General features: G+C 50.6%; 2 protein-coding genes across 7 annotated transcripts in view; both read left to right on the top strand.

The window, feature by feature from the left end:
- The window catches only part of PLA2G6 (phospholipase A2 group VI), a 67,846-nt gene extending 59,734 nt beyond the window's left edge, over positions 1-8,112 (top strand). For 3 of the 6 annotated variants that reach the window (XM_008049164.2, XM_021708098.1, XM_008049165.2), the window contains 5 exons: positions 4,294-4,430; positions 4,782-4,936; positions 6,391-6,558; positions 7,084-7,157; positions 7,360-8,112. In XM_008049164.2, the coding sequence (XP_008047355.1) occupies positions 4,294-4,430; positions 4,782-4,936; positions 6,391-6,558; positions 7,084-7,157; positions 7,360-7,504 (679 nt within the window). In that variant the 3' untranslated portion in view covers positions 7,505-8,112. The remainder of the gene's footprint in view (positions 1-4,293; positions 4,431-4,781; positions 4,937-6,390; positions 6,559-7,083; positions 7,158-7,359) is intronic. The other 3 variants (XM_021708099.1, XM_021708097.1, XM_008049163.2) reach the window with 1 other exon arrangement.
- A 780-nt stretch (positions 8,113-8,892) lies between these two features.
- BAIAP2L2 (BAI1 associated protein 2 like 2) overlaps positions 8,893-27,112 on the top strand; it is a 33,229-nt gene continuing 15,009 nt past the window's right edge. The window contains exons 1-4 of the mRNA XM_008049170.2: positions 8,893-9,082; positions 10,133-10,208; positions 10,960-11,046; positions 11,476-11,537. Coding sequence (XP_008047361.1) covers positions 9,032-9,082; positions 10,133-10,208; positions 10,960-11,046; positions 11,476-11,537 — 276 coding nt within the window. The 5' untranslated portion in view covers positions 8,893-9,031. The remainder of the gene's footprint in view (positions 9,083-10,132; positions 10,209-10,959; positions 11,047-11,475; positions 11,538-27,112) is intronic.

Raw genomic sequence — 27,112 nt, 5'->3', positions numbered from 1 at the left:
TAGATGAATGTTTGGATTTGAAATATTTTCTCTCACCCTGTAGCTTGTCTTTTTTCTCTCTTTGTGGTGTTTTTTGATGAACTCATGTTCTTAATATAGTAGAATTGAGAAATATTTTTCTTTTTCTAGTTTGCACTTTTCTTGTCTCATTGAAGAACCTTTGGTCCCCGAGGCAGCACACTGTTCTCCTGTGTCAAGTTGGCAGGCTCCCTAGATCTGCCTTTTATGTTTCGGTCGCTTATCAGCCTGGAATTGATTTTTATACTTGGTGAAGTCAGGGATCCAACTGAGTGTTTTCCACACAATCTCCCGGTTTTCTCAGGCCCATCTGTGAGGAAGTCTGTCCTTCCCTGCACACCTGCAGAATTCATGGCTTGGCTTCCCCTCTGTACTTGGACCTCCTGCAAACTGTTCTGTTGTGTTGGCTGGGTGACTGTCCCTGAGCCCAGACGACAGAGTCTGAATGAGAAGTCCTTTATGATGAGTCTTGGTGCCTGGAGTGGCAGGTCCTCCCCCTTGTCCTTCTTCAGGAGTGTCATGACTGTTCTTGGGGGCAGTATAGACAAGTGGTTAGAGCACAGACCCTGAAGTAGAAATAATATACTACTGCCTCATAGGATTTTCATGTGGTTTAATAAAAGGGTTAATATTTGTAAAGCACTTCAAAGAACACCTGGCACAAGGAAGTGTTGCATAGTGTTAGTTGCTGCTGTTTCTTCTTCTGTATAAATTGTAGAATCAGATTGTCAAATTCAGATAATCAAATTCTGTTGGGATTTCGATTGAGATTACATTGTATCTGTATGCTTATTTGGAGAATTGACAGCTGCAAACATTAGTGTTTCTAATTATAGAATGTAGTAAAACATTTCATTTGTTTAAAGTTTCTCAATACAGTTTTATCATTTTATCTACAGATCTTACATATCTGTTATGCTTATTTTTAGACACATCATATGTTTTGTGCTCTTGCAGATTATATATATATATATTTTTTTTTTTTTTTTTTTTTTGAGTTGGAGTCTTACTCTGTCACCCAGGCCAGAGTGCAGTGGCACACAGATGGCCACCCCAGCATCGACCTGCTGGGGTCCAGCGATCCTTACGCCTCAGCCTTCCGAGTGGTTGGAACTACAGGCACGTGCTACCACACCTGGATAATTTTTATTTATTTATTGTAGAGACAAGGTCTTACCAGTTGTCTGGGCTAGTCTCGAACCTGCAGGCTCAAGCAGTCCACTGACGTTGGCTTCCCAAAGTGCTGGGATTATAGGCTGAGCCACCAAGCCCAGCCAGATTATATATTTTTAAATATTTCATTTTCTAACTTTTATTGGTATTTAGAAATACTGTTTACTTATTTACACATTTTAATTGTGTTAAAATACGTATAACATATTTACCGTTCTAACCTTTTTTTAAGTATAAGTTTAATGGTGCTAAGTATATTCACATTATTGCACAACCAGTCTCCAGAAATTTTTCATCTTGCAAACCTGAAACCCATTAAGAAAATTCTCTCTTCCCCCAAGTCCCCTGATAACCATTATCTTGCTTTCCATTCTATGAGTTCAACTACTATAGGTACTTTTAAATAAAATCTGTAGGAGACCATGAATTTAGCATAGGCTCTCGTACTGGACTCAACAGACCAAACCAATATGGAACTGTTTATGCTAAGTGAAACTAGTTAAATTATGAGTCTACTCATGTACAGTGGTAGCTGAATTTCAGTTAGTTACAACAGCTGAGCTTTAGTTACTCATAGATGGCTAACATTCAAATAGGGCAAACCAGTTAAGCTCTACACCTCTTTGGTTTTCTGTTCATAAATACTGCCTGACCACGCCACAGGCTGGAAAATTTCTGTTTTTGTTTGTTTTGAGTCAGAGTCTCACTCTGTCACCCACGCTAGAGTGCAGTGGCACATTCTTGGCTCATTGCAGTATCAACCTTCTGGGCTCAAGTGATCCCTATGCCTCAGCCTCCTGAGTAGCTGGGACAACAAGGTGTGCACCACCACACCTGGCTAATTTTTTTTTTCTGTGGAGATAAGGTGTTGCTATGTTACCCAGGCTGATCTCAAACTCCTGAACTCAGGCATCCCTCTCACCTCGGCCTCCCTAAGTGCTGAGATTACGGGCATGAGCCACCGTGCCCAGCCCACCAGAGTTTTGTTGAACCTGTGCTGGTTCTGAGGGCTGTCCTATTCTTGAATCATGAATAAAAGCCTTTTAACATCTTTAGGCTAAATGTGTTGCAATTTTGCCTTTTCACAGTACCTTATATAAATGGAATCATATAGTCCTTTGGTGACTGACTTATTTCACTTAGTGTAGTGTTTTCTTTTTTTTTTTTTTTTTTTTGAGTTGGAGTCTTACTCTGTCGCCCAGGCTGGAGGGCAGTGGCACGCTCCCAGCCACCACAACCTCGACCTGCTGGGCTCTGACGAGCCTTCTGCCTCAGCCTTCCGAGTAGCTGGAACTACAGGCGCGCGCTACTACGCCCGGCTAATTTTTTTTTTTTTAATTGTAGAGATGAGCTCTCGCCAAATTGCCCAGATGGGTCTCGAACCCACGGGCCCAGGCAATCCACTCACCTCAGCCTCCCAAAGCACGGGATTACAGGCTGAGCCACCAAGCCTGGCTCTAATTTTTTGATTTATTGTAGAGATGAGGTCTTGCCAAGTTGCCCAGGGGAGTCTCGAACCATGGGCTCAGGCAATCCACTCCCCTCAGCCTCCCAAAGGCACGGGATTACAGGCTGAGCCACCAAGCCCAGCTAGTATAGTGTTTTCAAGGTTCATCCATGTTGTAGCATATGTCACGATTCCCTTCCTTTTATATATATATATATATGCCACATTTTGCTTATCCATTTATCCACTGATGGATACTTGGGTTGCTTCCAATTTTAGCTATTGTGAGTAATGCTGCTGTGAACATTGGTGTGCAAATACTTGTTTGAAACCCTGCTTGCTATTACTGGTGCCTTCTCTAAAGATAATGCTGATAAATTCAGTTTGCTGATATTTTTGTTAAGATTTTTGCATTCATATTCATGGGTGAGCTTGACCTGTTTTTTTTTGCATGGGATTTTGAGGAATTATTTTCTCTTTTTCTTGCTCAGGCAATCCACTCGCCTCGGCCTCCCAAAGTGCTGGGTTTACAGGCTGAGCCACCGAGCCTGGTCTTTTTTGTTTTAAAGATGTGGGCTACAATTTATGGTTAGGTACATAAGTGGTTATTGTACGGGTGAAGTTTAGGCCTCCCAGTGGTCCTCACTTCACCTGGTTTGGGATCAGGTACCTTTATTAATGTTATGTGTCCCCCCGCCCAGTGAGCCACTACTGCCAATCCCTTTCATGTAGTATTATGATAAATGTTCAGGGTCCACTTATGAATGAGAACATGTAGTACTCAGTTCTTTGTTTCTTTGATAGATTACTGAGTATGATGGACTCTAAATCCATCCAAGTTGCTGCAAAGTCCATAATTTTCTACTTCTTTATAGTTGCATAATATTCCATCATGTATATGTACCACTTTTTTTTTTAATCCAGTCTACTTGTGAGGGGCAGCATGGTTGGTTCCATGTTTTGCTATTGTGAATAGTGCTGCAATAAATATGTGTGCACAGGTATCTTTTTGTAGAATGATTTTAGTTCCTCTGGGTATATTCCCAGAAGGGGGATTGCTATATCATGTGGAAGGTCGATTTTTAGATCTTTTAGAAATCACCACACTGTTTTCCACCGAGGTTGACCTAGTTTACACTCCCACCAACAGTGCAAAAGCATGGTGGGAAGATTTTTGATAATGGAATTAATTTATTTAATGGTTATAAGACTATCCAGGGTTTCTAAATGACTTTTTGAGTTATGTTTTTCTAGGAATGTGTCCATTTTATCAAAATCTTCAAATTTATTGACATAGACTTGTTCAAAATATTATCTTCTTTCTCATGTCTGCAGCTTCTGTTGTGATGGCGCCTATTTCATTCCTGACTCTGTAGTCTCTTCTTTTATCAGTCCCGCCACAGGTTTTTCAGTTGTATTTGCCTTTCAAGAAACGAACTTTTGCCAAATTGCCCTCCCGAGGTTGGACCAATCTGACACTCTCCAGCACTGTAGGAGAGAGCCTGTTTTGGGGAGGATAGTGGGGGGAAGCCCACCCATCTAAAACAGAGGTAGGAGTAGGGATTCTGCTATCTGGGGTCTGGGGTGTGAATGTCAGGCAAGAGGAAAAGGAATTGATGAATGGGTCACTGTCCTTCTTCCCTGTTTTTCTTCAGGGTGATGCTGACGGGGACACTGTCTGACCGGCAGCCAGCTGAACTCCACCTCTTCCGGAATTATGATGCTCCGGAGACAGTACGGGAACCTCGATTCAACCAGAATATTAACCTGAAGCCTCTGACTCAGCCTTCAGGTTAAAGCCGTGTCTGATGCATCCATGGAAAGGGTGGGGGATGGGAGCCATACCCCTGCCATCAGGTACCCTCACCCCGCCACCTGCCCACCTGCTGCCCTGGTCTCTGTTGGCTGAGGAGCTGCCCTGCCTCGGGCAGGCTGGAGGAAGCCCCAGGAGGCCCTCAGCCACAGCCTGCCTTTCACCAAAATGGCGGGGCCAGGCAACATGGCCTTGTGGGTCCAGCTTCTGAACATTCCCAGCCTCCTCCTCCTCCAGCAGCCCCCTCCACGCACCCGCACATGCACTGAAGCATGTGGGTTTTGTACTAGGCCCTTGTGCCACTGGGCCACCCTCCTTCCGCACTTCCAGACCAGCTGGTGTGGCGGGCAGCCCGAAGCAGTGGGGCAGCCCCCACCTACTTCCGACCCAACGGGCGCTTCCTGGATGGCGGGCTGCTGGCCAACAACCCCACACTGGACGCCATGACCGAAATCCACGAGTACAACCAGGACATGATCCGCAAGGTGAGCGCTGTCCCAGGTCGGCAGGGCCCAGAAGGAAGGCTCGCTGTTCAGCAATCCTTACTAGGGACCAACTCCCAGGACAGCAGATGGCTTTATCATGCCTTCATTCCCTTATGCACTCAACGACAACTTAATCTCACACTTGAACCTATTTGATGGGTGGTGTCTGCCTGAAGCACTGTGCTAAGAGGGATTCTGAGGCACAGTCTGCACTGTCTGCAGTCCGTGAGGAGGGCGGCATGCACACTGGCCTGGGGACACAACACTTGCCCTGGATGATCGCATCTGATGCAGACAGTCCACGAACAAGGACACGCCCCTTAGACGTGGTGCTGTGATGGAGGACTGTGCAGGGGCCCAGGAAAAGAAGCACCTTGGCTAAGAGGCCCAGGCTCAGAAAAGGCTCCACGGAGGAGGGGACCCCAACCTGAGGCATTTGGGCACAGGGCAGCGCAGATCAGCAATCTGGGAAGAGACACAGCCTGCACCTTGGAGCAGAGGCAGCAGGCCTGCATGCTTGAGGAGGCAGAGTGGGGCAGTGAATGAGCTTTTGGGCCCTGCTTCTGCCCGTCTACTGCAGCTGTTGGGTGGGGTTGTTGCGAGGATGCGATGAGCTCTTACCCATTAAAAACGCTTAGAACAGTGCTTGGCCCTTGCTGCTGTGGTTTTCCAGAAGCCTCAGTACAGTCCTGGGTGGTGCGGCAGAAGCTCCAGGCCGTGGGAGAGGGGAGCGCCCTCTAGGGGCCAGACCTGGCAGGGCTTCCCAAAGGCATCAGAGACTCACACGGGAGGGCTCCCAGCCACCGCCCAAGTCATCTGCTGGTGTGGATGGGGATCCTAGGACCCACAGTGGGGAGTACTCACCCAAGGTCACCCAGAAGATTGCAGCAGAGCTTATTCCTGAGAAAACGAGACAGGTAGCACCCAGAACCCTAGGTTCAAGCCTCAACCTCCCCTTCCCTCCGTGTGGCCCAGGCAGGCCTCTTCCCCCTTCCAGGCTTCGCTGAGTCCCCATTTGTGAAGTGGGGTAATCAATACCTTCTCCACTGGAGGTCAAATGAGGTAGTGAGGCAAACAGCTGGCAGATGACAGAAACCAAGTCCTCTCCCTTTCCTCCCCTGGCTACTATCTTGACCTGGGCCAGCAGCAGGGGGGCATAGGGGGCATTCTCACAGCTGGTGTACATGTTGTCCTTGTTGGTACACAAGGTGCTTTCCCAAGCATATGGCACGTGACACCTGCACCAGCCCTTCTGGAGGAGGGGGCTGCAGCTCAAGGGCCAGCCCAGACCTCTACTGCAAGGGGCTGGGCAGGGATTCATGCTAGGGGTGCTCTTGCCACTAGAGGCCTCTTCCCCTGTCCCCAGAGCCCAGCCTTGGGCCTCTCTCTGACTATCTCCTAATGCCCCACCTGTGGAAGGTCCCCTCTGACTACCCCTGTCCTGTTTCCAACAGGGCCAGGGTGACAAGGTGAAGAAACTCTCCATCGTTGTCTCTCTGGGCACAGGGAAGTCCCCACAGGTGCCTGTGACCTGTGTGGATGTGTTCCGACCCAGCAACCCCTGGGAACTAGCCAAGACTGTTTTTGGGGCCAAGGAACTGGGCAAGATGGTGGTGGACTGTGTGAGTGTGGGCCCCTCTCCCAGGCCACTTCTCTCAGGGTCTTTGCCTGCATCTGAGGGGCCCTTGATGTTGGGGAGACCACAGGGCTCTGTCCATCCTCTTGCCAGCTGGAGAGAGAATCCCTGATTCCAAGTCTCGGTGCTGGGTAGGGACCCTCAGTGGCCACCAGGGGGTTTCAGACACTTTTTAGCTGTGGATCCCTTTCTGCAAACACAGCATAGTAGGGAAGCCTAGGCTAGAAGAGGGACAGAAACTCCAGTTGGGAGGGACATGGAGGCCTGTCCACTCAGCCACTGTCCCTACCACCACTCACCTGTCCCGAACGGGCTCTACTGAGATCCCTGATTGCACAGCTGGGACAGCCTGCAATCCCAGGAGGGGGCCTTGCCCAAAGCCACTCTGCTGGTGGGTGGCTAAGCCTGCCTCGAAGGAAGCTGGGGATGCTGGGGTTGGGGTGGGCTCTGGGACACCGAGGCAGCGCCTGGGTGGCATAGGCTGGTGCTCACCGAGGCTGCTTCTCGCCAGTGCACGGATCCGGACGGGCGGGCTGTGGACCGTGCCCGGGCCTGGTGTGAGATGGTCGACATCCAGTACTTCAGGTAAGGGCTCGGCCGCCCCGGCCCCAACCCACACCCTGGCCTGGTCGGACCCATTGATCTGTGCCCCCTTCCTAAGTCCTTGGCATAGATGGGTCCTTTCCCCAAGGGGCTGCTCTGTTCCCTAGGCCCACTCCAGTCCTAGCCCTCCTCCCCTACCCAGAATGAGCATCCTAGGGTGACCCCTCCTCTGTGGCCCAGACAGATTGAACCCCCAGCTGGGGACAGACATCATGCTGGACGAGGTCAGCGACACAGTACTGGTCAATGCCCTCTGGGAGACCGAGGTCTACATCTACGAGCACCGGGAGGAGTTCCGGAAGCTCATCCAGCTGCTGCTCTCGCCATGAAGAAGCCCCTGCCTGTTCTGCCCTGTTCACCCAGCCCCTGCTGGGGAGACCGGGCGAGGCCCAGCCACTGTCCTGCAGGCATATTTAAGGCCCAGGCAGCTCTGCCTCCAGAGACTGGGACTTGGAGGCCGCCAAACTCCCTGCCTTAGGCTGGTCCTCTCAGCCTGACCCCGCCTTCCAGCACTTTCTTCATTCCAGGCTTGAAAAGTCTAGAGCCCCCCTCAGCCCGTCTCCCTAACTATAAAGGACAACTGACTCGTCCTGTCAGCTCAGACACTAAGGGTGCCCCGGCACCCCAGCCCTGGCCTCCCAGTGTCCATGGTGGGTGTAGCCTGTCCCTTCTACCCTCTACCCTGTTCCCTGGGGACGAGGCCAGAGAAAAGGGGTGTCCTCCACCCCATCAGCAGGGAAAACCCGGGCTCCGAGAGCAGGAAGCAGGCTTGACTTTGCCCCTCACACTGGCCCAGCACCCCACCCCTCGCAGCCACCTGCCCGAGGACTCTCCTCCGCTCTCAAAGGTCATTCCTAGGAATTGAGTTATTCTTCCAGGAGTGGGGTGGGGCTCCAGGGACTGCCCCAAGACTGTGAAATAAACGGTTTGGATTCAAGTTTGCCTGTGTTGTGCATGCTATGGTGTGATGCCCTGTGTCCCCACCCCCAGCCCCCCTCAGCCTTGACCTGGCCTCTCCTGGGCACACTCAGATACTCTGTTTCCTAGGCTCCCTGGGACAGGGACACCTCCTCTTTCCTCTAGGCCTCTGCAGAACAGCCTCTTAGGGTGTTCAGAGGGTGCCGGCCCACATACCTTAGGCAGGCCCAAGGGGACGGTTTCTCAGTCTTCGCAGTGGAGACAAGGGAGAGCCAGTGAGCAGGGCCAAGCTTTGCCCCAGGTCTGCCCCAGGTCTGTGCAGCTCCAGGATTTGTGCTGCCCCCTCCCCAGCATGCAGAGGAGCTGGGCGGGCCAGAGGGCGCGGCCTCCGCTGTGAGGCACAGGTCTGAAGGGCTCTGGGCAGAGACGAGGCCCAAGGACAGTGACGACCAAGGGTGTGTTCCCTCCAGGGGCTGCCTTCACTGGGTCTGGCAGGGGGCGTCCCGGAGGAAGGCATCGGGCAACTCTGGCCCAATAGGGTGGGCAGTGCCCAGCACAGGCAGATGGGAGGGCAGGACCCCCAGGGCCAGGCGTCCTCGAGGAGGGGGCGACCCAGGAGACAGACCCATCCATGTGTGCACCCCGGCCCGCAGCTCTGAGGGGTGAATAATTGAAGGGCAGGTCACACGAACCCGCCCGTCACAGGATGCCTTCCCCGCCGGGTCTGGTTACGCCCCAGATCGCATTCTGACATCCCTAGCTAGTGAATAATTAAGCTGCCGCCTCCTCCAAGGCAGGCCTCCAACTCCAGGTTCCACTCCACAGCCTCCTCGCTGCCCCCGAGGTGTGGGCACCTGCAAGCATCAACCCTGGTGCTCCCAGCCCAGCCACTGGCCACCAGCTCTCGGCCTCCTGCTCAGACCCAGCGGCAGCCACCCATGGCCCCAGAGATGGACCAGTTCTACAGGTCCACCATGGCCATCTACAAGGTGAGCACAGTGGCCCAGGTCAGGGCCAGGGCACCTCCTCCAGGGCACAGAGGTCAGGTCGCCCTGGAGGACGGAAGGCCAGGGCTACAGGTGTTCTGGGAAGGGAGGCCTGGAGCCAGGCTGGGCTGAGCGGCAGGCATGGGGGTGGAGCTCCCTAAAGCAGTCAGCCACCAGGGCCCCCAATTCCCAAACGCTGAACAGATGAGAGGCGGGAGTTCAGATGGGAGAAACTGACTCCTGGCCAGGGAGTAGGGTCTCTCTCTCTCTGTCATTCCGGAGCTCCTCACTCAGACTCCTACTTCACTCCAGGGGGTTGCTGCAGTCACCATAGACATTTATTGAGCACTTCCTGCAAGCAGGACCCTTTCACATATGTCTCACGTCACCCACCTGTAGAAAATGATCACCCCGTTTGATAGACAAAAAAACTGAGACCAAAGAGGTTAGACAGCACTTTCAAGGTCATGAAGGGACGAAGAGGTGCTGCTGGGATTTGAACCAAGACTCAAGTCCAAGGCCGAGTCCAGGGCTGTCTGCACCACTAAGGAAGCTCACTGCCTGGCCCCAGCCACTGTGATTCAGCCACAGCCCTGCTTCCAGGGGTGCTCTTCTTTGAGCAGGGCAAAATCTGTCCTTGCCCCTGAGGTGGCTGTCAGCAGTCCAATGTGTCTAACCCGGCAAGGCCTGGACACAGAGCAGGGTTGAGCTGTGCCCAGTGGGGCCACGGCAGGTGAACAGGCTTCAGTCCAGGGGAAGGACAGCCTTCAAGGTGCACCAGCTCATGAGGGGCCAAGGTCCTGCTAAGGCAGGTGTAAGCAGTAACAGGCTGCAAGGGAGCCCTGGCTTAGAACAGGGCCCTGTAAGATGGCCCCTGCTGCTAAAGCCAGGATTCCAGCAGACTCTAGGTTTCTAGGTGGGCTCCCCAGAATCTGGAGGCTTCTCAGTGGGTTTGGGTGTGCCCTGTCCCTGAGACCCTGCAACTTGGCTGTGTCCATCATTCTTCTTCCTCTTCTGTTTCCACGTGTCCCTCACCTTGCCCTCGGGGTCCAGAGCATCCTGGAGCAGTTTAACCCTGCCCTGGAGAACTTGGTGTACCTGGGTAACAACTACCTGCGGGCCTTCCATGGTGAGTGCCTACCACGGAACACCCAGCCCAGGCCTCTGTGGCCTGTACCCATCCGGGCCCCTCCGTGCACTCGCCCACATTCCAGACACTGCACACCAGCAACTGCTCCTCTCTGCCCTACCCCTCCTATCAACCTCCCTCACCGCCACAGCCCTGCGACCAGAGAGGCCAGACACATGCCACCCTCCTGCCCACCCATCCCAGTCTAACCCCCTTTATCAGGGGCCCCCAGACACTCCCGAGACACAGAGCCCACACCCCAGCACACCCCCGACGGTGCACACAATCCTAGGTGTCACCTCAATGCCACCCCCTGAACCCAGCCCCATGACCTCTGCACCCCCAGCCTCACACCGCAGCTGGTCTCCTCACCTCAACTGGCCACCCACCCTCTCCTCACCTCTCCTCGGTCCCCATGAAAACCCTGTCCCACAGTGGCCACCTGCACTTCCAACAGCATCGCTGCCCCCCACCAGCGCCAATCAACACCGAAGCAGAGGGTCACCCATCCCCCTGCCTCTTAGGACCTCAGAGTCAAAGCCTGCCCTCCCCAATCTCTGCCCCCCCACTCTCTGCCCCCAGCCTCACCCCGTGCCTGCACCTGAGTCTCACCACGCAAGCGCCCACACTCTCCTCAGAGCACACACGGATGCTTGCACCCCACTCACGACCGACATGGTCCCCTCCAGGAGTCTCCAGAGGGTGGGGGCAGATGGCAGCTGGGGCCCGATCCATCCCTTCTCTCCTGTAGCTCTGTCCGAGGCTGCTGAGATCTACTTCAGTGCCATTCAGAAGATCGGGGAGCAGGCCCTGCAGAGTTCCACCTCACAGATCCTGGGTGAGGCCTTCTCCCCCCATGCTCCCTTCTCAGGCCTAGGGGATCCTCTTCCTGGCCTGCCTCCAGCCCCTGGTCTCTGCCTGTGTCCCTGATGCCTCCCCTCTGACCTGGATCTCCCCTTGCCCACCACCCTGGGCCCAGAGGGAGTTCCTTTTGCACACTCGCCCTTCCGGGATGCCCCCCCACCTCTGACCTAGGCCTTGAAGTCCATGGCCCCGAGCCCAGACTCTCATTCTGAAGCCCAACCTCCGCCCCACCACGCCCTGCGGGGCTGTCCAGGGCTGGGATGGCACTGCCTGAGTCCCTGAGAGCCACATGGGAAATTCCTGGACTTTGGGCCCAAAAATCCAGCCTCAGGCAGGCCCTTAGGAAGCGGGTGGGCGGGGCAAGCTTGTCCACACTACAACCAGAGCTCCTTCGTTCCTCCAGGTGAGATCTTGGTGCAGATGTCCGACACCCAGCGGCACCTGAACTCTGACCTGGAGGTGGTGGTGAGTATCAGTCTCCAATGCCCGGAAGGGTCACCCGAGGAAAGCAGGCTGTGCTCTAAGGAGAACAAGAGCCCAACTTCCCAGATCCCCTTGGTGACAACAGTGGCTGCCCTTTTTAGCACCTGCCAGGACCTGGCTCTGCGGGGCACATTTTCCTGCAATAGCTTGTTCAAACTTCTGGGAGGATGGTGGCATTTCTGCCCCCATTTTACAGAGAAGGAAACTGAGTCTCAGAGACCTGATCATCGCCCAAGATTCTGGAGTAAGTGGAGGCACTAGCAAAAGAAAACAGCTGCCCGGTATAAGGTCCAGGACGCCATCCCCTTCCCACCTCCCCAGCCTCTCCTCACAACAGCCTCCCGGGGAGCAGCCACAGGGATCTGACCATGTCACTCCCACGAGTAAAACCCTTCCATGCCCCCGCTCCCCACAGAAGTGAACCCAGGCTCCTCCGCAAAGGACCCAGGCCCCACAGATCAAGCAGCCCCTCCCGACACCCCCAATGCAGCCCAGTCACCCCAAAGAGCTAGCCTTCTGCCGGTGTTCCCTCTGCCAGGCTGCTGTCCCGCTGTCCTCTCAGTCTGAAGCCACTTGCCCCTCCTCCTGCCATCCAGCACAGTGGTCCCCTCCTCCATGAAGCCTCCCCTGACCCCCAGGCAGGTTGTCACTCCTCCCTTTGGACAGCAATTGTTTCTATCCGTTCTTAGCACATGGTGGTTGAGAAAGCCAGTTCTGCAGCCAAAACACCTGGGTTCAAAACCCAGCTTCACCAGTGACTGGCTTTGTGACCTTGTACTCTGTGCCTCGGTTTACCTGTCTGACAATTATTATGGAGACAATCGTAATAACTGCCTTGTGGGATTCTCAAGAGGATGCAGTGGACTCATAAGCACGGGCCCCCGGTACCTTAACTGTGATGTCTGGAAGTGGAAGGCCTGCCTCTCTCCTCCCAAGACTGGGAGTTCTGCCTGGGCTGGAACATGGTCATGTCTTCTCTATACCACCAGGGCCAGGCATGGGCTTGGCACCGAGTGGGGCTTCACTGACTGTGGAGGGAAAGAGGGAGCTTTGAAAAGGGAGTGGACTTGACTAGATGGGGAGATCGGGGGCATCCCAAGGGCGTGCAGCAGTGGGCTGGGCACAGGCCAGAGCACAGAGCTGGGGAAGTGAGACAGAGGTGGGAAGCGGGCAGAGTGGGAGAGGTGGAGGCTGGTGCGAGGGGTCTTGGAAGGCTCAGAAGGAAACTTCAAAGAATTGTGACCGTCTGTGGTTCTCAAATATGTGGGGGGAACCCCTGTGCTCTTTGGGGGACACCATAGAATACTGATCTGTTGGGTATAGGGGAGCGATTTTCCTAGCAGAATCTGTGTATCCCGCTGACACAAGACAGCACTCCGTCCCAGGGCCCCATGGGCGCCATTGACAACATGGATACTTTGGAGCACTAAGCCCCGGTTGCCCCTTGGGGTTGGGCCTATGGTTTCCGGTCCTTGGGTTCAGTGGCTCTCCATGTCACACCTGGGCTGGACAGGGGTGAGTGTCACCCAGGCCCACTCTGTAAGGAGAGCCGCCCTCTCCAGGCAGTGGCGTCTTGGCTGTGACAACAGGACAGGTCCCCGGCCAGAAGCGCACCAGGTAGAACAGTGCCAGAGGCCACCTTCACCCAAGACTTCTTTATTTGATGACTATTTACTGTCCTGCGCCAGGCACTGTTGTAGGTACCGGGATATGGCAGATGAAATACCTGTCCTCCCATTCAGGGGGCTAGGGAAACCCACAATAAATAAGCAGATATAATTGTAGCATGTTAGATGCAAAATATGCCACAGAGAAAAGCAGAGCAGGAATAGGATGTGTTTGGGGGTGCAATTTTTTTTGTTGTTGTTTGAGTTGGAGTCTCACTCCGATGCCCAGGCTGTAGTGCACGCTCACAGCCAGCCCAGCATCGACCTGCTGGGCTCAGGTAATCCTTCTGCCTCAGCCTTCCAAGTAGCCAGAACTACAGGTGTGTGCTGCCACACCCGGCTAATTTTTTGATTTACTGTAGAGATGAGGTCTCACCAAGTTGCCCAGGCCATTCTCGAACCATGGGCTCAGGCAATCCACTCATCTCGGCTTCCCAAAGTAATGGGATTACAGGCTTGAGCCACCACACCCGGCTGTGGGTGCAATTTTTAATGGATGCTCAAGGAAAACATAGCTAGAAAGGTGACATTGAAAAAGACCTGAGGGAGGTGAGGGCGTTAGCCAGGGACATCTTGGAGAAGAGCATTCTGGACAGAAGGAACAGCATGTGGAAAGGCAAGGGAGTCTGCAGTGTAGGGCAAGTATGAGAGATGACCAGCCGTTAACGGGGCCTGACTATGTGGGCCTGTCAAGAGTCTGGCCCTTCCTCTTAGCTAAAAGGATGCCATTAGAGGGTTTTGTGCAAAGGAGGACAGGATCTGACTTAAATTTGAGTTTGTTTCTGTTGTTGTTTTCTGAGACATCAACAATCTATTGCTCGGGCTAGAGAGCAGTGGTACAATTATAGCTCACTGCAGCCTTGAGCTGGGCTCAAGCAATCCTCTTGTCTCAGCCTCCTAAGTAACAGGGACTACAGGTGTGTGCCTCCAAACCTGACTAATTTTTAAATTTTTTTAATAGAGATAGGGTCTCGCTATGTTGCCCAGACTGGTCTTGAACTCCTGGCCTCAGTGATCCTCTTGTCTTGTTGTCATCCCCAAAGTGCTGGGATTACCACATGAGCCACCATGCCTGGCCAAAGTTGGAGGTTTTTAAAAACTTTTTTTATTGTGAACTAAAGCACAGATACAGAAAATCTCACCTAACAAATTAGAGCTTAAGGAATCATTATAAGGCAACAAACCAGCCTTGAAACTACCGCTCAAGTCGAGAACTTTGCCAACCTCCCCTGAAGCCCCTCCAAGTACCCCCATCAAAATCATAGCCCCTCTCTCCCTCCAAAAGTGGCCACTGGTCTGAGTTCAGACTTGCTTGTATTCCTTCATAGTTGATCACCCTACGGTGCATCCCAAGACAGTAGAATTTGTTTCTGCTCTTTAAAAAAAAAGTCTTTGGGTCTCTTTTAACCCAGTGTTTCCCCCTTGCTCTGTTTCTTTCCTTACACTTTGTTGAAGACTCCGGGGCCATTGGACCTGGCCTTCCCGCAGTCTGGAAGCTGCTGACAGCGCACTTGTGGTGCAGTTCAGTAGGGCTCCCCTGGCCTCCGGGTCCAGAGACTTGAGAGTCTGGTTCCATCTCACTGGCAAGACCAGAGGGGGTGCTGGCTTTCCTTCCAGAGGCCTCGCTTGTCCAGACCCGTCATGCTGTTCTTTCAGTGCTCTTCCAGAAGCACGACTGGCCGGGATGCTTCTATTCAGAGATGCTTCCCCTATCTATTGTCACCCACTGGCACGTTTCACATAGGGAAGGCAGGAAAAAGGCTTCATTCATTCCCTTTGCTCCTCAGGCTCCAGAATAGTGAATTTGCCCCTGTATCCTCTGAAGGTGAGGTGACCAGTGAGCTTTATTTTTTACTAGTTTCATGATGTAATGTTTTTGTAACTATCATCAGCACCATGGATTTAAATCTATTTGATATATTTTAGTGCTTTGCAGTTATTATCTTTACTGAAGTTGGAAATGTCCCGTCTGTGGTCGGTGGAAGCCTCTTCAGTTGGCCTTCTGAGTCCTTCTGACACGACCCTTGTAATTTTGACAGCTTCCTTGCTATCCGGCATGGTGTTCTAGCCACACCTACATTTGCTGCTCAAGACATGATATCAGCTGATTCTTCATGAAGAATCTTTATTTTTTAATATTAGTGGCAAGTGGTATTTTGAGACCATAATCTGGGCAAGGGGTGCTTATTGCTACTGGGTTGATCTTTTTTTTTTTTTTAGTTTAATTTAATTTTGTTTGAGTTGGAGTCTCACTCTGTCACCCAGACTAGAGTGCAGTGGCCGCTCCCGGCCACCGCAGCCTCGACCTGCTGGGCTCCAGCGATCCTTCCGCCTCAGCTTTCCAAGTAGCTGGAACTACAGGCGTGCGCTACGATGCCCGGCTGATTTTTGATTTAGTATAGAGATGAGGTCTCACCAAGTTGCCCAGGCGGGTCTCGAACCTGCAGGCTCAGGCAATCCACTCACCTCGGCCTCCCAAAGTGCTGGGATTACAGGCTGAACCACCGAGCCCGGTCTGGATTGGTCTTTGTATCTATGCTTTGTCAGTAGCCAGTGCTACACATACATACATATATACATTCATTCACATGTAGATGCAATGTACATATACACACATAAAACACTATGTGTATATTCAAAGATAAAATGCCTTATAAGCTTATACTGACATTTTCAATTCAGATTCAACACGACAGAGTTTTTACTTAACTCTTTCTGTATTGCATTAGTATCTCCTTTGTTTCACATCATGAATCCTGCTTCTCAAGGACATGGAGAATGAAAGAAATAGAATATAGGATTACAGACATAGTGGCTGATGGCTACAATCCTAGCACTTTGGGAGGCTGAGGCAGGAGGACTGCTTGAGTCTAGGAGTTTGAGATCAGCCTGGGCAACATAGCAAGAGCTCATCTCTTAAAAAAAAAATTAGCCAGGCATGGTGGTTCACACTTGTAGTCCCAGCTACTTGGGAGGCTAAGGCAGAAGGATCTCCTGGCCCAGGAGGGCAAGGCTGTGAGTCATGATCATCCCACTATACTCCAGCCTGAGCAACAGCGTGGGACTCCAACTCAAAAAAAAAAAAAAAATCAGAATATCCCATAATTACCCATCTGCTTGATCTTACAACAATCTCACAATAACAATACTGATTCTACCACCACCGATATGATTTATTTCGTTTTTTTAAATTTTATTTTATTTTTTTTGATTTTACTTCAGAGGTTTTCAGTTGCTCAGAGTCTCACTCTGTTGCCCAGACTGGAGTGCAGTGGCCACTCCCAGCCACCGCAGCCTCAACCTGCTGGGCTCCGGCGATCCTTCCGCCTCAGCCTTCCGAGTAGCCGGAATTACAGGTGCGCGCTACCATGCCCGGCTAGTTTTTTGATTTATTGTAGAGATGAGGTCTCGCCTGCCCAGGCGGGTCTCGAACCCGCGGGCTCAGGCAATCCACTCACCTCAGCCTCCCAAAGGCGCGGGATTACAGGCTGAGCTGAGCCCGGCTGCCTCTTTTTTTCTTTTTATTTATGTGTTCATTTATTTGTTCAACTGGAGTCTCACTCTGTCACCCAAGCTAGAGTGCAGTGGCATGATCACAGCTCACTGCAGCCTCAGACACCTGGGCTCAAGTAATCCTACCACCTCAGCCTTTTGAGTAGCTGGGACTACAGGCATATGGCCACTCCAGGATAACGTTTACAAATTTTTTTTGTAGATCTCCTGGGCTCAGGAGGTCCTTCTGCCTCAGTCTACCAAATATCTGGGACTATAGGCGTACACCACCATGCCTGGCTAATTGGTGAGTACTGGCTATTTTGCCCAGGCTGGTTTCAAATTCCTGGGTTCAGGCAATTCTTCCACTTCAGTCTCCCAAAGTGCTGGGATTACAGGCATGAGCCACTGCGCCTGGCCAAATTCACCCTTTTAATGTGTATATTTCTGAGGTTTTTAGTATACTCAGTTTTGCAACCATTCCCACTATCTAATTTTAGAACATTTTCGTTACCCTTCTCCCCAGTGAACTTCTACACCCATTAGCTGTCATGTCCCATTTCTGCATTTATGTTTTAATTAAACTTTTTTCTCCTTTTTCCTTTATATTTCTCCTGCATCATTATTTGTTTAGTTTATGCACTCTTGTGTTCCTTATATTTTCACCTTTATTACTGAGCTTATGTTTTCCTCCTAAAATTTCTAACTATCTCCTGAGTCCTGTCACTTCATTTCTGAACTTTTCTAATTCTCATCCTTGGTTTTTCCTGTCTTGTGTCATCTTCTTAATATCTTCTAATTTGCTTTTAAGCTGTAGATTGTGGTTTTCTCCTATCATGCAGACCCACCTTTCTGGTGCTTTCACTGTCTATGGGAAAGTTCTGCGAGAATCTCATTCTATACTCTCTTCTTTCTCATCGTAACTTTCTATTGGATTTTACTTCAGAGGTTTTCAGTTGCTCATTTTTATGAAAAAGCACGTCTTTCTGAAAATGTAGGAGGTGTAATCAGGAGAGCTCTTCTACCTTTGCAAGATCTCTCCCCATTGTTCTCATGTAGTTTTCCAAAAACTTGTCAGCCCCCTTTTTGCAGTTTTTCCTGCGGTCTCCTCGTTCTGTTCCCTCCTCTACTTCTGTTGGGCTTTTCTTTCCTTGTGTCTGTTGTCCCTGTCTTGATGTCGAGCCCACTCAGAGCATTTTCTCCCTGTCCTGGAACGGAACCTGACTGGTCAGTTTCAAGAACTCCTAGAAGCTGTCCTATTCCAGCCACTTCGGACGCTGCCAGGGACCCCTTCGGTTTGCAAAGTCCCTTTGGAGATTCAGCTGCTGTTCTCAGACTGGTCTGCTGAGCCTCCCATGCCTGCCTGTTGGCGGTCTTGGGGTCTCCTGTGCTCAGGCCCCTCGACACCCAGCCACCTCCCCCTGCCTCCTCCGCATGGGTGCTGGTCACAGGTGGCATCTCACAGCTGGCACTGATTCGTATGGGGGGGTTGTGAGATATATTGTCACCTACTTTTGTTTTGAATGTTGTCTTGAGTTTTTTATTTTGTTCTCTAGTTTCTCCATCCGTTTTTATGAGGAGATGAAGGGAGATTTAAAAACTATACTTCATTGCCACCATCCCAGAATCTTATTTTTTTTTCTATTGAGGTAAAATTTACATACAATAAAATACCCAGTTTTTAAGTGTTGAGTTTGATGGATTTTGACAATTAATGCACTATGTAGCTAGTATGTTAAACAGGATTCAGAACGTTTCCATTAGCCCAGAAAGTTCTCTCGTGTCCCTTTCATCAACCCCGCCCTCACAGGGACAACCACTTTCTGGCTTCTATCTCTGGTGATTAATTTTGCCTGTTCTAGAACTTCACATGAATGGACCTATACTCTGTGTATTCTTCTGTGTTCAGCTTCTTTCACTCAGCATGAGGTCTGTACCATTAGCTTATGTTTCATGTATCAATACTTATCAAGACTTCGTTCTGTTTTGCTTCCTAGTATTCTATTGGGTGAATGTGCCACAATTTGTGGATCCATTCTTCAATTGATGAACATTTTGGTTTTCCAATCGAAGGCTATTATGGAACTATTATGGCAGCTGCCGGGAACATTCTTGTTCAAATCTTTTTGTGGCTATACATTTTCATTTCTGATGGGTGAAATACATAAGAGAAAGATTTATGGGCCATAGGGCTGACATAAGACATATGTGTAGCTTTATAAGAAACTGCCAAAGAGCCTTTCACTATTCTGCATTTCCACCAGCAATGAATGAAAATTGCTGTTGCTCCACACCCTTGCCAATGTCCAGTGCTGTCAGTCTTTTTCTTTTCTGAGATTTCAGATTTCAGATTCAGAGTCGCCCAGACTGGAGTACAGTGGCACGCTCCTGGCCACCTCAGCCTCGACCTGCTGGGCTCCGGTGATCCTTCTGCCTCAGCCTTCCAAGTAGCCGGAACTACAGGCACGTGCTACCATGCCCAGCTAATTTTTTTTATTTATTGTAGAGACAAGGTCTTGCCAAGTTGCCCGGATGGGTCTCTAACCCGCGGGCTCAGGCAATCCACTCGCCTCAGCCTCCCAAAGCGCTGGGATGACAGGTTGAGCCACCGAACCCAGCAGTCTTTTTTATTTTAGTCATTCTGGTGGGTATGGGATGGCATCTCGCTGTGGTTTTGTTTTGATGTCCCTGATGACTAATGATTTTAATGGGCTTGTTGGACATTTGTACCTCTTCTTCCATAAGGTGTTTGTTTAGTCTTTTACCCATTTTAAATTAGGTTATGCTTATTGTTGAGTTCTTCATATGTAGTCAAGATATGAGTTCTTTATCAGATATGATGGGGGACCAAGAAAATCTGAAATTATTTTTTGGAGGGTGGGCTCCTGGTAGTACAGGCTTCCCTTGCTAAGTAAGTGTTCTAGGAACCTATCAGTATCAGTGTACCAGCTAGCGTTGTTGTGAGAGGTCACATTTGGCTTCAGTGAATTTTTTTTTTTGGAAAGCCTTTCAATGTGTTTGCCCATTTCATGATGGGAGGTTTACACGAACAACCTGCTTATACCATGCTGAGTGTCCAGCAGTTTTTGGCCAAAAAACACCATGATCCCATGCCCCATCCTCCCTATCCACCCAATTTGCCCTGAGTGACTTGCTTTTGCTTCACCAATTTAAAAAGTCCTCAAATGGAAATATTTTGCCGGTGTGAAAGAGATGAAACAAGAAATAGCAGAAGCACTAAAAGGCATCAAAATTGTTCAGAAACTGTTTTGAGCAGTGGAAAAACTTCTCGATTGTTGTCTTGCATCAAGCAGGGAATACTTTGAAGGTGACTAAAGTTAAATATGCAAGAATGGATCCCCTTTTTAAATAAATAAATTCCGAGGTTTTTGGGGTCCCCTCGTATATGTATGGTGAATATTTTCCCCCGGCACCGGGTCTATTCATTTCCTTAATAGTGTCTGTCTTTAATGAGCAGAACTTTAAAGTTTTTATGAAGTCCAATTTAGCAATTTTTGTAATTGAATCATGCTTGTGTCCTATCAAAGAAATCTATGTCTCCCCCATGGCAAAGCTAGTCTGTTTTCTTCTAGAAACTCTGTATTATGGGCTTTATATTTATTTCTGTACTCCATCTCAAATTGATTTTTGTGTATGAAGTGGAGTTAACTCAACTTTATGTTGTAGATTTTTGCTCATTTAAAAAGTTAGTTGCCGGCCGGGCTCGGTGACTCAGCCTGTAATCCCCGTGCTTTGGGAGGCCGAGGTGAGTGGACTGCCTGAGCCCGTGGGTTCGAGACCCGCCTGGGCAACTTGGCGAGACCTCATCTCTACAATAATTCAAAAAATTAGCCGGGCGTGGTAGCGCGCCCCTGTAGTTCCAGCTACTCAGAAGGCTGAGGCGGAAGGATCGCCGGAGCCCGGCAAGTCGAGGCTGCGGTGGCCGGGAGCGGCCACGGCACTCCAGTCTGTGCAACAGAGTGAGACTCCAACTCAAAAAAAAAATAAAAATAAATTTAAAAAATAATAAAAAGTTAGTTGCCGCGGGTTTGAGACCCGCCTGGGCAGTGAGACCTCATCTCTACAATAAATCAAAAAATGAGCCAGGCGTGGTAGTGCGTGCCTGTAATTCCGGCTACTCGGAAGCCTGAGGCGGAAGGATCAACGGGAGCCCAGCAGGTCGAGGCTGCGGTGGCCAGGAGCGGCCACTGCACTCCAGTCTGGGCGACTGAGTGAGACTCCAACTCAAAAAATAAATAAATAAATAAATAAATAAAAATAAAAAGTTAGTTGCGCCGGGCTCGGTGGCTCAGCCTGTAATCCCGCGCCTTGAGAGGCTGAGGTGAGTGGATTGCCTGAGCCCGTGGGTTCGAGACCCGCCTGGGCAGGCGAGACCTCATCTCTACAATAAATCAAAAAATCAGCCAGGCGTGGTAGCGCGCGCCTGTAGTTTCAGCTACTTGGAAAGCTGAGGCGGAAGGATCGCCGGAGCCCAGCAGTTCAAGGCTGCGGTGGCCAGGAGTGGCCACTGCACTCCAGTCTGGGCGACGGAGTGAGACTCCAACTCAAAACAAACAAATAAAAAGGTAGTCGCAACGACACCACCAGTTTTTGAGTGGTTACTCTGGAGACAGATGTTGGATTCTGTTGGTGAATCCCTGTCTGCCCCCCCCCCAACTCAGCTTTGGTTTTCTGGGAGATAAGGGAAGGTAGGAGGCAGGTGTCTTGGTCAACCACAGATCTGTCATATGAGTACAAGTCTATTTCTGGACCCTCCACTTGGTTCTATTGGTATATTTGTCTATCTCACATCAATATCACACTGTATTAATTACTGTAGCTTTATAGTAAGTACTGAAATCGAGTAGTCTAAGAACTTTGTTCTTTTTCTAAATTGTTTTACCTTTTCAAGAGCCTTTGTATTTCCATTAAATGATAGAATCAACCGGCATGTCAATTTCTTCAAGAAACCTGCTAGAATTTTGATAGAGTTTGCATTAATTTGTAAATCAGTGTTCATCTTAGCAATATTGAGTCTTCAGATCCATTAATGTGGTATATCTCTTAATTTATTTTTCTTGGTAATATCTTGTCATTGTCAGCATAGCAGCCATGCACATTTTGTGACAGATTTATTCCTAGATATATAATTTTTTTGAAGGTACTGTAAATGGTATTATTAATTTCACTTTCCAATTGTTCACTGATAGACTTCTATTTATTTTTTAAAACTTTTTTAGCGATAGGGTCTCGCTCTGCTGCCCAGGCTGGAGTGCAGTAGTGCAATCATAGTTCACTGCGACCTCAAACTTAGGCAATCTTCCTGCCTCAGCCTCCTGATGACTTATATTTTAGTAGAAAGGCTCTGGCCCTTGTACTAAGAGTAAATTACCGGGGCTGGAGGGCAAAGCAGAAGCAGGAAGGCCATTTAGGAGGCTACTGCAAGAACCTGCAGGAGGTGATGACAGGGCTTGGGAAAGGATGGCAGCAGGGGGTGGTGTTGAGAGATCAGGCTGAAGGGAGAGCGGCAGGATTTTCTGATGGACTGGTCTGAAAGAAAGAAAAAAGCCAAGAATGCACCAAGGTTCTAGCCTGACTGACTGGAAAAGCAGAGTTGCCATTTGCGGAGATGCTTTTCATAAAACCAGTTGGAGATGTGGAATAGTCACTTGTATGTGCGAGGCTGGAGTCTGGGGGCAAGGTTGGGTGGGAAATTTGTCCGGGAGTCATCCGCATATGAATCTGGTGAGCTCACGAGGGTAAACAGAGAAGGAAAGAGGCCCAGAGCCTGAGACCTGGACAACCTGTCCTTAAGGGATCAGGGAGACCAGGGGATGTCCTCAAAGGGGAGAAGGAGCAGCCAGGGAGGAGGAGGAGGAGGAAGGCCGGGAGAGGGGATGTGCTGGAAGCTGAAGGAAGAAGGTGTTCAAGGAGGGAGTGGCCAACCACATGGAGCGAGTGGACAGGACAAGTCAAAAGAGTCTGAGAAATGGCCAGTGGGACTTAGTAAGGTAGAGTCATCGGTGATTTCGACAGAACGTCCTCATTGGGCTGGTGGAGCAACAGCCTGGCTGGAGGGGGTTCAAGAAGGGGTGAGGGTCAACCCATAGAGACATTCTTTCGAGGGGGGTTCCTGCCCAGGTGGCAAAGAGCTTCCTAACAGTTACTGAAGTCCCTCCTTCCATAAGGCTCACAGGTGCAATTCCCACCCTGCACTCAGGACCCTCTGGTGAAGCCTGTGCCCTGGGAGGGGCATGGAAAGGGGGGATCTCTGATACCTGGGAATTCCTCAGCCTGCCCTTGGGTTACTGACTTCCTCATGTCAGAAGTTACCTGCCATCTACAGACCATCGTCTGTCTCCCCACAGCAAGAGCTCAAGTATCAGCCTCTAGAAAGGCCCGTTGCTTCAGGAGCTTGACAGAGACTTTTCATTAACCCAGGGATACCTGGGCCCACCAGCTGGGGACATCTGGATCTGTGTCCCCTGCCCCATTAGCAATCACAGCCAAGCCACCACAGTGGGAAGAATGACACAGCATGGCTATCCTGCCCAAATGCACGCTTTCATGGCGTGCCTCCGTGCATGTGGCCGGAAGCAGAAGCAGCGCTATCCCATGACATGGAAGGCAGTGGTTCCTAAGCTATTTTCCTGGGCAAGAGGAATGGGATGGGATAGGGGACTAGCAGGAAAAGAAAGAGCCCCAGCTTGTCTGCTGCACTGACAGCAAGAGCCCTGAGGCTGCATTTTAAGGATGTTCCAGGGAGAGACCTCCCAGCCCCCCAGGGCTCAGCTCCCTTCCCCTTGCATCACTTTTGTCTTCTTGAACCTGCCCTAATCAAGACATTCCCTGCATGTCCATTCTGTTGGGATTTTTTTTTTTTTTGAGTTGGAGTCTCACTCTATCGCCCAGGCTGGAGTGCCGTGGCACACTCACGGCCACCCCAGCGTTGATCTGCTGGGCTCCGGCGATCCTTCTGCCTCAGTCTTCCAAGTAGTTGGAACTACAGGCACGCACTACCATGCCTGCCTAGTTTTTGTTTGCTTGTTTGTTTGTTTCTCTTTACTTATTGTAGAGATGAGGTTTCGCCAATTTGCCCGGGCTGGTCCCAAACCCGTGGACTCAGACAATCCACTCGCCTCCGCCTCCCAAAGTGCTAGGATTACAGGCTGAGCCACTGAACCCAACCTGTTGGGATTTTTAATTTTTATTGATTTATTAATTTATTTTAGAGACAGAGTCATGCTTTGTTGCCCAGGCTGGAGTGCAGTGGTGTGATCATAGCTCACTTCAGCCTCGAACTCCTGGGCTCAAGTGATTCCCCTCACCTCAGTCTCCCAAGTAGCTGGGACTACAGGCATGTGCTACCATGGCCTGCAAGTTTTTTTGTGTGTTATGTTTTTTTGCTTTGTAGAGACTAGGTCTTGCTATGTTGCCCAGTCTGGTCTCAAACTCCTGGCCTCAAGTGATCCTCCTGCCTCGTCCTCCCAAAGTGCTGGGATTATAGGCCTGAGCCACCATGCCTGGTTTCATTCTGTTGGTTTTGTGCATCTAGAATATTTTCTGTGGCATTCAGTGTGATTCAAGTCAATCTCTCCAGGTGCCATTTGCCATCTTTATTAGTGCTCTGGTGACCAGGTTGCCTGGGTTTTGAGGGTCTGCCCTACCCCCATATCTCTCATGAGTCCTGATTTTTATACTGAGTGATTTTGCAGGAGTCGGCGGTTTTCAGGAATACACAGAGGATTGTGTTTGAGCAGAAATCTTGGACTGTTTCCAAGGGAGGTCACAAAATTTAAGGTGACAGCACTGCGAGGTCATATCCGTGTGGGTCGGAAAGTCTTCCTTCCTATTGATCCAGCAGAAAACAGCCTCTATTGGGCAGAAATGGCTATCGGATGTTTCTATAACTGTGCATGTCTCTCTCGGGTGTTTCTATAATTATGCATACCTGTGTGGCACGTCCTTCTTAGCACTGACACTCCCTCCCCACCCACACACTGACAGCTACAGCTCAGGGTTTTGGAGCAGAGACAGTATTGAGAAGGCACCCTCAAACCTCCTTGCAGACCAAGAGTTTCCAAGGTTTTGGAAACAATTGTGAGAGAAAAAGTTAAACTTGAGGAATTTTTCTTTTTGAGTCGGGTCTCAATGTGTCTCACCTAGCCACGATCATAGCTCACCATGACTTCAACCTTCTATGCTCAGGCGATCCTCCCACCTCAGCCTCCCAAGTTGCTGGGACTACAGGAGTACACCACCAAGTCCTGCTAATTTTTTGTAGAGATGAGGTCTAGCTATGTTGCCCAGGCTGGTCTTGAACTCCTGGGCTCAAGCAGTTCTTCTGCCTCAGCCTCCCAAAGTGCTGGGATTACAGGCATGAGCCACTGCACCCAGCCAAACTTGAGACATTTTCGTAATGTACTGATTTTTTTTCTACATAGTGGGAGGAATTACCAGCATTCCTTTTCTGGACGATCCCCTGGCCCCATGTGACAGGCATGAGGCCCCCTGGGGCAGGAGGGAAGATCTACTGTGGGAAAGACCCAGGCTTGCAGTAGTGGGAGGGCCTCCAGAGGTAGGCGTGTCCATGGCTCTGGGAGAAGCGCCCTTTTGTTCCCTGTGCAAAGGAACCCCAGAGCCCCAGAAGGCTGGATGGATCTAGGTCTGACTCAACAATGGGGAGTGACTCCGGGAACACTGAGGGAGGAGTCCCACAGAATCAAAGTTCATCAGCTTCTTTTTTTAAAAATTTTGAGTTGGAGTCTCACTCTGTCGCCCAGGCTGGAGGGCAGTGGCACGCTCACGGCCACCGCAGCTTTGACCTGCTGGGCTCCGGTGATCCTTCCACCTCAGCCTTCCAAGTAACTGGAACTACAGACGAGCGCCACCATGCCCGGCTAATTTTTGATTTATTGTGGAGATGAGGTCTCGCCAAGTTGCCAGGGGGGTCTCGAACCCACAGGCTCAGGCAATTCACTCACCTCAGCCTCCCAAAGCGCGGGATTATAGGGTGAGCCACCAAACCCGACTACATTATTGTTATTATTATTTTGAGTTGGAATCTCACTCTGTTGCCCAGGTTTGAGTGCAGTAGCATGCTCTCGGTCACCGCAGCCTTGACCTGCTAGGCTCAGGCGATCCTTCCACCTCAGTCTTCCAAGTAACTGGAACTACAGGCAGGCGCCACCACGCCCGGCTAAATTTTTTAAAATTATTGTAGAGATGAGGTCTCGCCAAGTTGCCCAGGCTGGTCTTGAACTCATGGGCTCAGGCAATCCTCTCATCTCAACCTCCCAAAGTGCTGGGAGTATAGGCATGAGCCATCATGCTCGGCCAGTTCATCGGGTTCTTAGAGAACATCTGGTTAAGGCTTTCCTGTTGCAGATGGAGCAGCTGAAGCCCAGAGAGGAACAGCAACTTGTCCAAAGTCACAACGCAAATTGGAGGCAGAATGAGACTAGGATGCAGTCCAGCAGCTTTCTCTGTCCTGAGGTGGTCAGACACCTACTCACTTACCATGGGAACCCACCACCCCACAGCCCCATCTAAGGCCTCCATAGTCCTGAGTGCTTTGCGAGGCCCTGCCCGCCCATGGTGCTGAGGACACAAAGAGATGAGGGCAGACTTGGTTCACGCCACAGCAGCTCCAAGGGGCTGTGAAACGGGTCTGGAAAGAAATTATGTCACATGGCTGGAGGAATGAGCAATGAAGGGACAGACTAACCTGCACATTCCAGAAACAAAATGAGGGGGGAATGGATCCTGCTTGGGGAAGTCAGGAAGGCTTCCCAGAAGAGGGGGCAGGGCAGCTGGCATTTGAAGATTGGTAGAAAGTTTTAGGCAGAGGGAAGAACATAATCAAAACACAGACTAAAGAGAGGTGTAGTGCCGGGCTCGGGGGCTCAGCCTGTCATCCCACGCCTTTGGGAGGCTGAGGTGAGTGGATGGCCTGAGCCCGCGGGTTCGAGACCCGCCTGGGCAGCGAGACCTCATCTCTACAATAAATCAAAAAATCAGCCGGGCGTGGTAGTGCATGCCTGTAATTCCGGCTACTCGGAAGACTGAGGCGGAAGGATCGCCGGAGTCCAGCAGGTCGAGGCTGCGGTGGCCGGGAGCGGTCACTGCCCTCCAGTCTGGGCGACAGAGTGAGACTGCAACTCAACAACAACAACAAAAAAGAGAGGTGTAGTGACTCACGTCTGTCATCCCAGCACTTTGGGAGACCAAGGCAGAGGCTTGCTGGAAACCAGAAGTTCAAGACCAGTCTGGGCCGCATAGCAATACCCCATTTTTACAAATTTTTTTTTTTTTGAGTTGGAGTCTCACTCTGTCGCCCAGACTGCAGTGCAGTGGCCGCTCCCAGCCACCGCAGCCTCGACCCGCTGGGCTCCGGCG

This window comes from Carlito syrichta, unplaced genomic scaffold (genome assembly GCF_000164805.1).
Source record: "Carlito syrichta isolate Samal-C Ts95f unplaced genomic scaffold, Tarsius_syrichta-2.0.1 Scaffold130637, whole genome shotgun sequence".
Lineage (NCBI taxonomy): Eukaryota > Metazoa > Chordata > Mammalia > Primates > Tarsiidae > Carlito > Carlito syrichta.
Note: the sequence above shows the minus strand (reverse complement) of the source record. Positions and strands in the feature narration are given on the sequence as shown.